Genomic DNA, 14679 nt, shown 5'->3' with positions numbered 1-14679 from the left:
TTTATTTTTAATACAAAAACTAAAATTAAAAAGGTCTTAATAAATTTCGATCTTTTTTTTATAACCAACGACTATAATTAATACTTTTACTCTATACAATTATAAAAAATATTTACATGTGTTGTAGAATTTTTATTTGGTATCGTTACTGGAAATTATAAGATCGTACTTTTATTACTATATTTACCTGTGCAGTCTCGCTTATTTATCTGCTAATCGACGCTATCAATGTATGCGCGCACGTCAGTGATTCTCCTTTCCAAAGTTTAATCGCAATTCATCGCGCTCAAGGTTACATCAGTTCTATTTCAGTCATCCATCATTCAAGAGAGGCGAAATGGTCGTTATCCTGGTATCTTTGATTCTTGCAGTGCTCATAGCACTCTATTTTTACCTGAAACGATACAACAAATATTGGCAAAATCATGGAGTTCTCTGTGCAAATGGAACCCTACCGGGAGTTGGCCATATGATGTCAGTATTCTGTATGAGAACAACTTTCTCCGAGTGTTGTCGCAAGATTTACAATAATAATCGGAGTCACAGTATGATAGGAATCTATAACTTCACATCACCAGCATTGATGGTCCTCGAACCGAAACTCGTAAAGACGATAATGCAAACCAATTTTGTCAATTTCCACGAGAACGGCCTGAAGGTCGATCCTGAATTGGATCCTCTTTTGGCAAACAACTGACTTACGCATTTTCAAGCATGCGACTGAAGATTCTACTCGAGAGCATCAAGCAAGTATGCGAACAGCTCGAAAACTATTTGGATAAAAAATTGAGCAAAGCCGAAAAAGTGGAATTAGAGTTAAAAGATTTATTCTCCAGATATACTACTCAAGTTGTAACCGCAGCTGTGTGTGGCTTCGGCGTGGACGGATTTTGCTTCGATGACGAAAAAGCAGATGCGTCCTTCCGAAAATTTGGAAAGGAGATTATGAGGCCTTCTATGCAAAACGCGATCCTATTTATTCTTGTAATGTGCATCCCACCGTTGAATAAAATCTTTAAAATGAGCTTCATTCCTAAGCATATCGATCGTTTCTTCAGAACATTGGTTATGGATGTTATAAAACAACGACGAAAAGAGGGAGAACCTAGAAATGACTTTCTTCAATTGATGACAGAATTAGAGCGGACTGAAAATGATAAATTTGATGTCGATATGCTCGCATCTGATGCAATATCTTTCTTCATCGACGGCTACAGCACTACTAGCAGTGCTATGAGTTTTGTTGCCTTTCAATTGTCCATGCATCCAAAAGTACAGAAAAAATTACGTGAAGAAGTGATAACTGTACTCGATAAGTACGATGGTATGATTACTTACGAAGGCTTGAAGGAAATGACTTATATGGATCAGGTTTTAAATGAGTCACAGAGATTCATACCTTTAGGAGAAGTCCTGCAGAAAGTATGTACAGAAGAATTTGAGCTAAGAGGATCCGATGGTCTTGTCTGTCACGTGCAACCTGGTAGAGAGATCTTGATACCCGTTAACGCTCTGCATAAAGATCCTCGTTATTGGAAACATCCTGAAGTGTTCAATCCAGAAAGATTCAGTCCAGATAAGAAACACAGTATCGAGAAATTTACTTTTCTTCCCTTCGGTGAAGGCCCGCGAATCTGTGTAGGGATGAGAATGGCTTTATTACAAATGAAGACGTGTTTTGCTGCAATCCTGAGAAAATATAGCCTGGAGCTTTCTCCGAGGACACAAATACCTTTGAAAATGATTCCAGGAATCAGTTTACCAACACCGAAAGGGGGTCTGTGGATCTCTTTTCAACAACTTTAATGGATTAATATTTTCAGCTATTCATAACTGAGGAATTTACTTAAAAATAAACCGATCAAATCTTATCATAAAAATAAAATTTGTGTAAAAATAAAATTATTTTTAATATTGTCAATCTCTAATTGCTATATCTTTACCAAAAAATATAATAAACTAAAAATTTTATAATTCTATAATATATATTTGAATATATAAATAATATATAGTTATATAAATGATTTATATGTATTTTATACATTCTATACTTTTCATAATATATTTTTTAATGATCAAATTATGATTTAATGCGCAAACTCGTGTAAAAAAATTGAAAATTTTTAATCATTTATTCATTATAATTTCTAATGCTTAATATGCAATCAGTAATGCTGGCGTAAAACAAGATTTATAATACTTCGCATTAATTTATCACGCTTTACGTATTTCACTTATGGTTTGGTGTACTGTATGTGCGAATTGTGTAACATGACCTTCATACATATAATAGTTACGTCACATAATATTCGCACGTACATAAAATCATACTACATTACTACATATAATATGTAATTTGCATATGTTTATATCCGTTGTCTAGTAGCATTATAATATACTTTTTATTTTATTTTTGCAATTAATATTTATTTATTTTAATATAAATAGTATATGTTAATATAACAAACTTATCTTTTTCATTACCTTTCTTAAATTCTTATCTCGGCGAGCACGTTTAGGAAGATCTCGATGAGCAGATTCCAATTTCTCGTTATATATAATACTGAAACAATATAATAAAATTATACACTTAATATAAGAATATTAAATTTAAAAAATTTTAATTAATATATACATTAATATGCTATTACATAAGAAATATACATATATAATATGTATATTCTTTTCTTTATATACTTAATTAATTCATATTCTTTTCATTTTAGTTTATTTAAAAAAAAATCATTATTAAAGTTTCTAGTTTATTCTTAACACAAAACAATCACTGCAAAAATGTTTTAATGAATTTCTTTGTTATAATTAACAGCTATAATTAATTTTTTTTCTATACAATTGTAAAAACAAAATTTACACATATGTCGTAAAATTTCGTACAATTGAGTAACTACTGAAAATGATCAAAGCAAATTTTATTGCTACTTTTATCTATTTTATCTGTACAATTGCTTACTCGTCGGTTAATCAATGCTATCAGTGTGTACGTCGGTGTGTGCTCTCCTCTCTTATTTAGTCGCAGTTGACACGCGCTCAAGGCTGCAACGGTCCGTCTATTTCAGTCCTGTTATTCGAGACAAGCGAAATGGTCGTTATCCTGGTGTCTTTGATTCTTGTAGCGCTCGTAACACTCTATCTCTATCTAGAAAGATACAACAAATACTGGCAAAATCGTGGAGTTTTTTGCGCAGATGGAGCCCTGCCGGGAGTTGGTCATATGTTGTCAGTGTTCTGCATGAGAACAACTTTCCCTGAATGCTGTCACAAGATCTACAACAATAATCAAAATCACAGTATGGTAGGAATCTACAACTTTATGTCACCGTCATTGATGGTTCGCGAGCCGGAATTGGTGAAAACGGTGTTGCAGACTAATTTCTCGAGCTTCCATATGAATAGACAAAAAACCGATCCTGAGGTGGATCCTCTTCTGGCGAATCATCCTTTCGTCAATTACGGCGATAAATGGTTAGCCGGCAGAAAGCGTTTGACTTATGCATTTTCCAGCATGCGACTAAAAATCCTGCTCGAGAGCGTCAAGTCGGTAGTCGTAATGCTCGAGAACTATCTCGATAACAAATTGAACAAAATCGGAAAAGTGGAACTGGAGTTAAAGGACTTGTGCTCTAGATATACTGCGCAGGTGGTAGCCGCCGCTGGCTTCGGTGTGGACGGATTTTGTTTCGACGATGAAAAACCAGATGTATCCTTCCGAAAACTTGGAAAGGATATTATGGAGCCTTCCATACGGAGCGCGATCATGTTTCTCTTTGTGGTTCTCGTTCCGTCGTTGAATAAATACCTTAAGGTAAGCTTCATTCCGAAGCACATTGATCGTTTCTTCAGAACGTTGGTCTCGGACATTATGGAACAACGACGGAAAGAGGGAATACCTAGAAATGACTTTCTTCATTTGATGACAGAATTAGAACGGATTGAAGGCGATAAATTTGATGTCGAGATGCTGGCTTCTGATGCATTATCATTCTTTATAGATGGCTACGGCACCACTAGCAGTGCTATGAGTTTTGTTGCCTTTCAATTGTCCACACATCCAAAAGTGCAGGAGAAATTACGTAAGGAAGTGATGACTGTACTCGACAGGTACGATGGTGTGATTACTTATGAAGGCTTGAAGGAGATGACGTATATGGACCAGGTTTTGAATGAGTCGCAGAGAATGCTTCCTATAGGAGAAGTCCTCCAGAAAGAATGTACGGAAGAATTTGAGCTAAGAGGATCCGATGGTCTTGTCTGTCATGTGCAACCTGGAACGGAGATCTTGATACCCATTAAAAGTCTGCATGAAGATCGTCGATATTGGGAAAATCCTGAAGTGTTTGATCCCGAAAGATTTAGTCCGGAAAAGAAACACAGTATCGAGAAATTCACTTTTCTTCCCTTCGGTGAAGGTCCGCGAATTTGCCCGGGAATGAGAATGGCTTTATTACAAATGAAGGCGTTTTTCGCTGCAGTCTTGAGAAAATATAGGTTGGAACTTTCCCCGAAGACGCAAGTACCTTTGAAAATGACACCCAATGCAATTATACCAACACCGAAAGGTGGTATATGGATCTTTTTCCGAAAGCTTTAAATATGACAATTTAATTCTTATGTCTGGAAAATAAATATGTAGTTGATTTTTTTATATAAAATAAATTTCTTTTTTAAATTATTCATTTTTAAAATTGCCGTATGTGTAATAAATTATATGAATTATAAGGCGTAGAGAATTTTATACTTTTATAAGTCATTCTCTGTTTATATGAAATTGTGCACGATATAATTTTGCATGCAATCTCTAATCATACTATTTCCCAAAATAAATTTAGAAGTTATAATTGAGCATACTGATTCATAAACCGAAAGGAGCTTTAATCAATTAATCGTAACGCTTAAATTAATGCCTAAGTATATAAGAATTGATAATACTCGGTGAAAGATAATACAAGATACAAAACAATAGATTTTTTCTGATAATGAATATTTTCAAATCTTTCCGATATACATCTGTTGATATTTTCGAGAGAATCATTAATCGTAGAACTTAATTAATTTCATGGACTTTAAACGTTTGAGAAAAATAAGTGCGTTTTGAATTTTGTAATATTTATCATAATCGTATTCCGATAAATAATATTACGAAACAACGGAATGTTTGGCTTATTTTATTTACTCGAGTGTCAGCACATGAATGACAATAAACTGTTTTTTCGATGCAAATGTAAACAGTGCAGTATTACAACACGAATACAAGTGCTGCATAGATTTAGACGAAGAAGGAAAGCTTGTTATCCATATTTTTATTCGTAATCTTTATCGTTTTTTATAATTTTGGTCGTATACCAGAGATATACTTATGTTAAATACTTTACCGATAATTATATAAAGAGATAATAAAAATAAATCAATACTTTGAAGAAATTTTTGTTATGTTAGACTTACAAAATTATTTATACTAATCTCCTAATTTGCTTATTGTTAAGACATATCGAATATATATTTTCTTAAAAACATATATAATATAAAACAAATAATTATATATATATATATATATATATATATATATTTATATATAAAATATATATATAAATAACATTTCAAAAAAGATATATTTGTCTGCAATGAACATAAAAAATTCTATGATTTTATTTCTAACACATTAGACGTAATAATTCTCTCGATATGTTTTAACTTACTAAAAATATACATACACACATACATACATACATACATACACACATATATATATATATATATATATATATATATATAGAGTATATATCTAATCGCATACTTATATGAGAAAATTGCGTTATAACAAATAACGATAAAACCGTAAGTTTTACCGTAAAGTTTTCTTTTAAATATTTAAGTTCTCACTCTTCTTTAAAGATTTGTTAATTAAGTACTTACTTTTTTTAGGACATCGAATTTATCAGTGAATAAACGATGTCACAAATAAACATGTATTTGATGTTATATTAAAATATATTGAAAAATATGTTAATTTAAGCATCAAAAATTAATGCCATTATTAAAATAATAATTAATGTAACAGAAAAGAGAATACGAAAATAATTCTCAATTCATTTATAAATATATTATTTTAGACGATTTATATATAGTTTGCAATAAAATTCTGTTTATGATTTTATTCTCATAAATGTGTGTGTGTATTCTGAATTACACGGCACATAAAATAATAAATATAACTTTCTGGAATTCTGAATTATAAATCGTCTGAAATGGACAACAATCATTGCGATTTAATCGATCGCGAATAAATATACGAGCAATTTTCGGATATTAATAGTATCATAGAACCAAACCTGTCTTTCGATGTTACACCAGGATTTCAAACTCCATAAGTATGAGATGTCTATTACAAGAATCCGTTGCTTTGTGTCGTCACCACTGCAAGTTCTCGACGGCCATTTGGTACGTAGGACTGTGAGTGGAGTAGAACTGCGAGTACCATCGTCGATATTCCCGGATAGCACGCTCCTCGCTCACCAGCATTGGATGTTGCTCATACCTCTTATGATTCCAGATCACGACGTCGCGTTCAAACATCACGCATTCACCCAAGAAGATGATATTGGCGTAGGGCGCCAACAGTGGCGGCGAAAAGATCTGATGGGTCACTCGTTGCAGCATCGGCTCGACCGGGGTAACTGTTTGCAGGATGCACATAGACCCGAGTGACGTGTCGATCGACATTTCGACGTAACCAGGGCCGATCTGTTCGACGCGCACGTCTATGACTAGCACGGTGAAACGTCCCAGCAAGGTCAAACTGTGACGCATTTGCAAGCTAGCCCTGTGCTTCTCCCTTCGACCGACCCCTTGGTTCTTGGTGACTGCGAAATGATGACGATTCTTTTCGTCACCGTTGCCAGCGATGGGATAATCGACCAATTCGCCGTTCACTTTGACGCACACTTCTGCTTTCTTTGTTATCATGTCCGGCTCCTTGTCCGCGTTTGTTTCGCTGTACGAGTTGTGTGGTCGCCACGGCACACTGGTGGTCCACGTGTGTTGAGCTAGCCAAGGGATATTGCCAGAGAGAAATATGACTGGACCATGCACTGCACTGAGATGCGCAATGTCAGCCCCGTTTTCAGCTATCTCCTACGTATACAATATATTGTTTATTCACTTCAATTTAAAAAAATAGAAGATTAAATTAAGAAAAAAGAATACACACTCTCTCTCTCTCTCAGTACTCTTTAATGCCAGTCTAAGTAAGTACTATCGAGAGATTATTTGATAAGACTCTTTCAAACAAAATCAACCAGCTATAATTTATTATTAAACAGCTATAATTTATTATTAATTCAATTCTGCTTGCTTCGTTATGTCATGTGGATTCTTTTTTATAGTACCTTCCTTATAGGTATACAATATACAAAGCAATGATGGAGCGGTTTTATATCGCATTAGAGAATCGAATGCACGACAAACCTGTACGTGGCAGCTGATGAAGAACTCATTGCGACCTTGATAACGCCACGTCCCGTTGGAGATGTGCGTGTGTGGCTGCGGCTGCCAATCTGGTTCGGCGGATTCAGCGTTATACCAGACGAAGATGATGTTATTCACTTCGCGACACTTCCAAGCTTTTGCACGCGCGATTATCGGCACTACAATGTAAAAAACAAAAGTGATACGATTAAATATGAATAGAATATTTGAAAAATACGCATTAATATATGATCTTTATATCTGATCAGGTAATGTAAACGTAGTTCACTGTATATTAATGAGGCATGTAATACTGTATCTATTTTACATATTGTAATACTGTATAATTTTACATATTGTAATACTGTATAATTTTACATATTGTAATTATATAACTATTAACATTTAAAATTTACACAAACAAATAAATTTGGCTAAGTATTATATAAATAATAAAATACAAAACTTTATGTCTGTACGTGAAATATCGTCTGAATGAGAACAAATATTTGCATAATACATAATCGGAGATAAGCTTTTAAGATACACAGACAGATCTCGATATAGGAATGCAGTTTTAGGGCGCAAAAACATCCAGTCTTAATCCGGTATAGCGTATCACGAAGAATCGAAAGAAGTAAATAAATATCGGCGTATGAAACGAAGGGAGAAAAATAATGTAATGCTTAATTACCTTTTTCTGTGTAAGGTATATTGTCGCAGCAACCATCCTCTCCCCGAAATGTCCAGTTATGAAAGGGACACTCTAAGCAGTCTCCTTTAACACGGCCACTCTCGCCCATATTTGCTCCTAAATGTGGGCAATATGCATCTAGGATGTTTACGACGCCTTTTTCGGTTCTTTAAGAAATTGAAAAAGTTATATAACAAATGTAAGAATTATTTTAACTTCTCAAGTATCTTGAGATCGGGTAATTATTTTCAAACATCTCAAGCAAAACAAAATATCAATGTAAAAAAAAGACTAACTCAAACCATACGAATATTCTGATTATGAGTGCCAGTTTTTAAAAAATTATTGAAATTGTGATAACATATTTTATTAATTATGATAATTATCCAAGAAATGAATTAAATATATAAAAAATTTGCAAGATCCTCTTATATATAAAATAATAGCTATAATAAAAAAAATATTTTGTATGTACACCTGATCTACTCTAATTTTTAAACTCACAAGTAATAAAAAAAGTATATTGCGTGTAAAAATTGTCAACATTAATGTTGATGTTGAACATTAAAAAAATGAAAAATTAGTATAATTAAAAAACGGTGATAATTAAACACATTTCGACAAATTGTTCGACAAAAAAGATTTTACGCGATTTGACGTACCTGAAGACTGCGAAATTCTCGCCGAGGGCGGACACGTGCTCCACTTGGCCCTTTTTTATCTGCGAACTCTCGAGCAAAGCAAACCATCCGTTCGGATATACTGGTGGTAGCTTACCTACCTTCCGATTTCTGGATTTTGCATAAACACCACCGTTTGTCCGCGTTCTACTTTCATTTCTTACGTCCTTTAACACAACAAGCATCGATCTTTAGAGAACGTCACATAAATTTAAAAAGTTTTTTAAATAAAAAGAAGTTTTTCCATTTATTTAACAGTTGGCCGGAAAGTGGTAAACGCAACATATACTCGCTTTTATCAAGAAGATTCGATTTTTCCTTCTTTGACATTTCATTAAACGTTATTTTTACCTCAATTTTTTAAATCAAATTATTCGTTTATGTATTTTTTATTAGAATTAAAAAATCTTTAATTTATATACATATTACAATTTTCTAAAAAAAATTACAGAAGATATTTTTTTTAATTATTAGACAAGCGTGCGCTTTGCGGCCACTGTTGAGTCAAGAACCAAAAGCAAAAAAAACACGGATTAGAGCTTTAGAAGCAATTACACAATCTAAAAAAAAAAAAAAAAGTAAAATACCTGTTGACATTAATTGCAGTAATGCAGAACAAATTATTTGAGAGTAAAAATTTATAAACGCAAATATCTACGTTGCCATTTATTAGACATAATTCTGAATCTAATTGTATTAGAAAAATATAAAATTAGAATATAAATAATGACAATTTAAAATTGATAAACACAAAATGAGAATAGAATGTTACGGTAAAAAACATTTCGTATTTCTGTTGAAATTATCTTGTGTAGAAATTTTTGTGTTAAATTTTTAACATACTCTTATGTTAATATAACATATTGTCGTTATATTATTATTTATAAATTTCTTTGTTTTTTTTTAATGTGCATTTTCGGTGTTATGATTATTAAAGTATCAGCTGATACTGTAACAATTTAATTATGAGATCAATGCTTCTAAATCTCTTTTTGCTTACAGGTGCTTTGCGATAATTGCAAATGTATAATTAATTAATGTTTTATACAAGAAAAAAAACAAGTTCAACGAGTCCTAATAAAAAAAATTATTCAAAAAAAAAGAATTTAATGAGCATATTCTTTCTTAACTTTATATCTCTATCCTTGAGAAAAGAATTTGATGCAAGATGAATCACTTCAAATATTAACTGCAAATATTAATCTATCACTTATTAATTTTTAAATTAATTTGATCAATACTATTGCTGTATAGTTTCAAGAACTATATTTTTTTAAAATAATGAAAGTAAAATATAATCGCGCAGGCACGTTGTTCGGAAACTGCGATGACTACTTACTTTGATCCAATTGAACTTGAAGAAATACGCAAAGTAGATGAGGACGATCAGTAGGGTGGTCGCAAGCCCGATGTACCATTCCAGCATTGTCTCTTCTCCCGGTGTCACGCTCGCTCGGTGTCTATCTCTCGACTCTCTTATCCTGATAGGTACACCTTGCGATTCTTGACTCTGTTCGCGTGTGGACGGGAGATAAACGGGGGGAGCGTGCAAAGCAAAACGATGACGAGAAACGATGAGAAGACGGGGGTTAGAAAGAAAAAGAGAAAGAGAGTTAGACGGGTTGGAGAGGGTGTGAGGGAGGAAAGGGGAAAAAGGGAGGAAGCTACGACGAAGACGCGCGACGAGAAAGAGACAAAAAAAAAGGGGGCTAGGAGGACTTCTCCTGGCCGAGGAAGGACAGGACAAGAGAGGAAAGAAAACGAAAGGGAGAAAAAGAGAGATAACTTCCTCTCTCTCTATCTCTTGCGGTATAGTTAGTTAATTAATATGTAAGCGCACACATATGCATAAGTATGAGCGATACGACGAGACCTATAGCCAGAGGGAGAATCGGCGACGCAGAAGAAGACTTGGAGAACGTGGATCCAAAGGGTACGCGTGAGATGGAAGGATGCGCCGGAGAAAGGGAAAGGAAAAAAATGATAGAAAAATCACGTTCAAGAGCAATTGAGGAACGCCTGGAAAGTTTATCCGCGGTTTTTATATATCGCCGATTTACGTATTTCTCTACTGATGCGTCGCGATCAACTCCGAGGCTTCTGCCGGAGAAGAGAAGCTCGACGGCGTCGTGTGTGTCACGTAAACGATTGTCCGATTATGTATGCCCGGCCACGGGCGGAGGACGCGACGAGTCAACGAGCGGCTTTTATATATCAATGCCACCTTATATCATCGGATCTAAAACCCGCGCGAGTCCCCTTCGTCTTCTTCTTTCTACCTCCTCCCCTTTCACCTTCACCGCTTCTTCATCGTCGTGTCCTCTCGAGCCGACCGGCGTGTCTCCTTTTATCGTGACTGTATATCGATCGATGCTTCAAACTCGCCGACTTATACGTCCGTCCATTTCGTTTAGCATATCGATTCTAGTGGACATACTCACGGGGATTCGCATTTATATTCCAACGTTTCTGGTTTTGCGTCGCTAATACGAGAACGAGCGTTTCCTCTTCTCATTTTCCTCCTCTTGTAGAAGATGTATGTATATTTTCCTCTCCCCGGTATCTTTTTTCTTCCTAATGAACGACGAGGTCTGCTAGTGAGAACGATTAACAGATGGCACATTTCTCTTCTTTCTTTCTGGTCCCTCTTCGTCTCCTTGGGAAAAAAATTCTTAGTTAGCGAAATAGTAAACTTCGGTTTCGTTTTCCGAACATTATCCGACATGTATCGTATAAACGCAACTAAAGGTATCGACCTTATTCATCGAAGCAAAATATGAATAAAGATATGGATTTTTTTATTAAAAAAAAGTCAAGCCGACATATCTAGCGAGAGGTAGGAACAAAAAGTTTTTCGTATTTTTTTCAAAACGTGAAGTGAGAAATATATATAACAGAATTGATTGCTTATCCTGACAAAGATATGGCATTTATATAAACGAGTGTAATCTATCATGTAAAGCAACAGTAAACGATTATTCATACGAAATATACATTATCTGTATAAGATGTATTCTTTTTCGTGTTTTATACAGCTTTATTTCGAACATTAAATCTACTTTTGTTGCTAATTTCTTCTTGAAGAAGCAGAATAAAAAAGAACGAATTAATTGGCACTTAAAAAAATTTAAAAATTTATATTTTATTATATATAGACAAAAAAATAAGCATCACGAAATCTTCCTTTACGTTGTTGAGAAACACGTGCATAAGCTCTATATTTCTAAATAAACAATTTCTATTATTATTACGGTGACCATCTTTTATTTCAGAGGACAATCCTTTTTTTCAATTATTAGCGTTGTCCTTTAAATTTATTCATTTTCTCAAAACTTAATTTTGGCCTTTATTTTTTACTTAGTGTTTCAAATGTACATGAGTTTCAAATTAATCTGTAATAAATCATATGTAGTTATATCTTTTTTTTAAATGTGTTAAATTTTGAATGTAGAATGTTGTATAGAAGAGTAACTTTGATCGCAAACTTTGATTTAGAAACATGTTGAAAGCCTTAAAATTTTCAAGTGTGTCCTTTATTTTCCCTTTAAAAAAATGGTCACTGTAATTTTTATTCAAAATTGATAAAAATGATTTATATATCTTTCCTCTCAAAAAGATATAAATGAAAAAAGAACAGAGGAAAAATAAAAGAAATGGCCTCTGCCCAGGATTAAAAGACGGAGTGTCCCAAGTAAAAGAATAAAGTTTAGTATCTTCGTAGGTCGACTCGACCCGCTTTTGCAATTTAAAAATCTGTCGGGCCACTGTCCGTCAGCGACTATGTTAAGCATACAGGACAAATAAGTATATACGGCCACCTCTCGTAATCTCATGGTGGTAACGCGCTGCATCCCTGATGACGTGAATATATATACGCAGAGAGAAAGAGAGAGAAAGAACAGATTAATTATTCAAACGTGTTTAGCACAAAGACAAGAAACTCCCCTGACACAAGATCGGCGGCGGCGATAAAATCGCCTCGTAAATTTACAAAATGGCGCGATTTCTCTTCTATCAAGAAGAGATGCGCGCTCTTTCTTTCCTTTTTTTCCTCTCTCTTTCTCTCTCTTGCAGCCGAAATTCTAACGCTCACGGCTTCGCGCCATCACAGCGTAATATTATTCGATGAGACGACGGTAATGAGATCGCTTTCGTTGGTTCGCTCGCTCGGAGAAACCCGTATCAGGCGGAATCGAGAGACAGCTAATACGTGTCATGCTGCGTGACCACGCATTGATCAAAATAATATTTGAACAATGTTCGAAGGTGCTTCGTTGCAATTTCTCGCGCTGGAGAACATGGAGCCAGATCGTCTTTCAATGTATTACTGGGAACGTGCTTACCGCCTCATTGCTTTGATGATTAAATTTTTTCTTCAAGGATTTTCGAGCGATATCTTGGAGGCTCGATGTAAAAGATCCGCGAAATCCTAGCTCCAAGAATAATATACTTCGAGGATGATACTGCTTCGAAGATGATGCTCATCCTGTTGTAAAAGCGTCTCCTCAATTGTTGATTGACCTAATATTCAAACAAAAAATTAATTATTTATATCCATATATGTTCGCGATATAATATATAAAAATCATATTTTTTTTTTATCTTAATGCACATAGATATACTATTAGCAATTAAATATGATATATAAAATGCACTGTTATTTATTAGAAAAAATCCGAAATATGCATTAAAATTATACATATATATATTTCTTAATTATAAATTCATAAATCAATAGCAATGTTAATAAACAAAATTAATAAATCTAATATATACCCAGATAGCCACAGTAATTATTATGACATCAAAATGCATCATTTTGATGACAAATGATGAATTTTGACATCAAAATGATGTCATAATAATTACTGTGGCTATCTGAGTACATAACCACAGTTTTCGACAACAATTGCACACAATTCATAATAAATTTATAAAACTCCTTTTATTAAATTATCTAATTGTTTATATAGTTCGTTTTTGAGAAACATAATTTTCAACGCATAATATATATTATATATATAGTGTTGTATTAATATATATGTTATTAATATAATATTAACAATACATACTATACTCACTCTCTCTTTCTTTTCTCTTCTCTCTATCTCTCTCTCTCTCTGTCTTTCTTTCTTTCTGTCTTTCTTTCTCTCTCTCTCTCTCTCTCTCTCTCTCTCTCTCTCTCTCTCTCTCTCTCTCTCTCTCTCTCTCTCTCTCTCTCTCTCTCTCTCTCTCTCTCGTCTCTCTCCCTATATTTAATTAAAATTTATTATTATATTGCTACATTTATATGTATATATACATAGTGTACGAAATATTTTATCTTCAAACATGTATATATATTTAATGATAAAATATTTTTTACAGTACTACGAAAAAGAGGAAATGCAAAAAACAAAAATGGCCTTTTTGTCTATACATATATATATATATATATCTCTCATCAAATTTTTTGAGCAGCCGAATAGCAGCAGAGTAGAGAAATTATCCGATCAAATATTTAAGAAAAGAATGCTGCATTACGCGTTTTACATTGTCTATATTATATACGATGATATTTTTTTCCATTATTAATCTTACGAAAATACATATTACCTTTTTTGCATCGTAACGGACTCAGTGAGCTAACTCAAACAAATTGCGCAGGATGACCAACCGCAAAATTTCCATTAGATCATTGAAGATTTTGGTAGCTACCCTGCAAGTCCATCTACTATAAAGACCGCTTTTGATGCAGCGCGACATCGCGCGATTGGCTGGAGGATCTAACTTTCGGAGCGGTGAAAATTCCCTAGTCAACAGCCAATCGCGCATCGTCGAATG

General features: G+C 33.9%; 3 protein-coding genes across 5 annotated transcripts; 2 read left to right on the top strand and 1 right to left on the bottom strand.

Annotated features, from left to right (window-relative positions):
* LOC114946392 (putative cytochrome P450 6a13) lies at positions 1–1954 on the top strand. The gene is given in 2 exon segments (XM_085489816.1): positions 1–680; positions 683–1954. Coding segments are annotated over 2 exon segments (1467 nt in total). The 5' UTR covers positions 1–337; the 3' UTR covers positions 1807–1954.
* A 1063-nt stretch (positions 1955–3017) lies between these two features.
* On the top strand, positions 3018–5439 carry LOC146719663 (cytochrome P450 9e2-like). Its single transcript, XM_085489815.1, has one exon. The coding sequence runs from the start codon at positions 3101–3103 to the stop codon at positions 4607–4609; it is 1509 nt and encodes a 502-aa protein (XP_085345941.1). The 5' UTR covers positions 3018–3100; the 3' UTR covers positions 4610–5439.
* A 356-nt stretch (positions 5440–5795) lies between these two features.
* nvd (cholesterol 7-desaturase nvd) lies at positions 5796–14530 on the bottom strand. 3 transcript variants are annotated; one of them, XM_085489817.1, is made up of 8 exons: positions 14452–14530; positions 13200–13377; positions 11298–11512; positions 10196–10366; positions 8839–9023; positions 8177–8343; positions 7483–7661; positions 5796–7149 (listed from the first exon to the last, which is right to left on the bottom strand). In XM_085489817.1, exons 3-8 carry the CDS (start codon positions 11307–11309, stop codon positions 6427–6429), a joined length of 1437 nt encoding a protein of 478 aa, XP_085345943.1. In that variant the 5' UTR covers positions 11310–11512; positions 13200–13377; positions 14452–14530; the 3' UTR covers positions 5796–6426. The 3 variants fall into 3 exon arrangements, with proteins under 3 accessions (XP_085345943.1, XP_085345945.1, XP_085345944.1); XM_085489819.1 differs by lacking the exon at positions 14452–14530 and adding an exon at positions 13929–14072; XM_085489818.1 differs by lacking the exon at positions 14452–14530 and adding an exon at positions 13938–14072.
* Positions 14531–14679: the final 149 nt, after the last annotated feature.

This window comes from Nylanderia fulva, unplaced genomic scaffold (genome assembly GCF_048542155.1).
Source record: "Nylanderia fulva isolate GAGA-0341 unplaced genomic scaffold, ASM4854215v1 Scaffold9, whole genome shotgun sequence".
NCBI lineage: Eukaryota > Metazoa > Arthropoda > Insecta > Hymenoptera > Formicidae > Nylanderia > Nylanderia fulva.
This window is presented reverse-complemented; position numbering and strand designations above follow the sequence as displayed.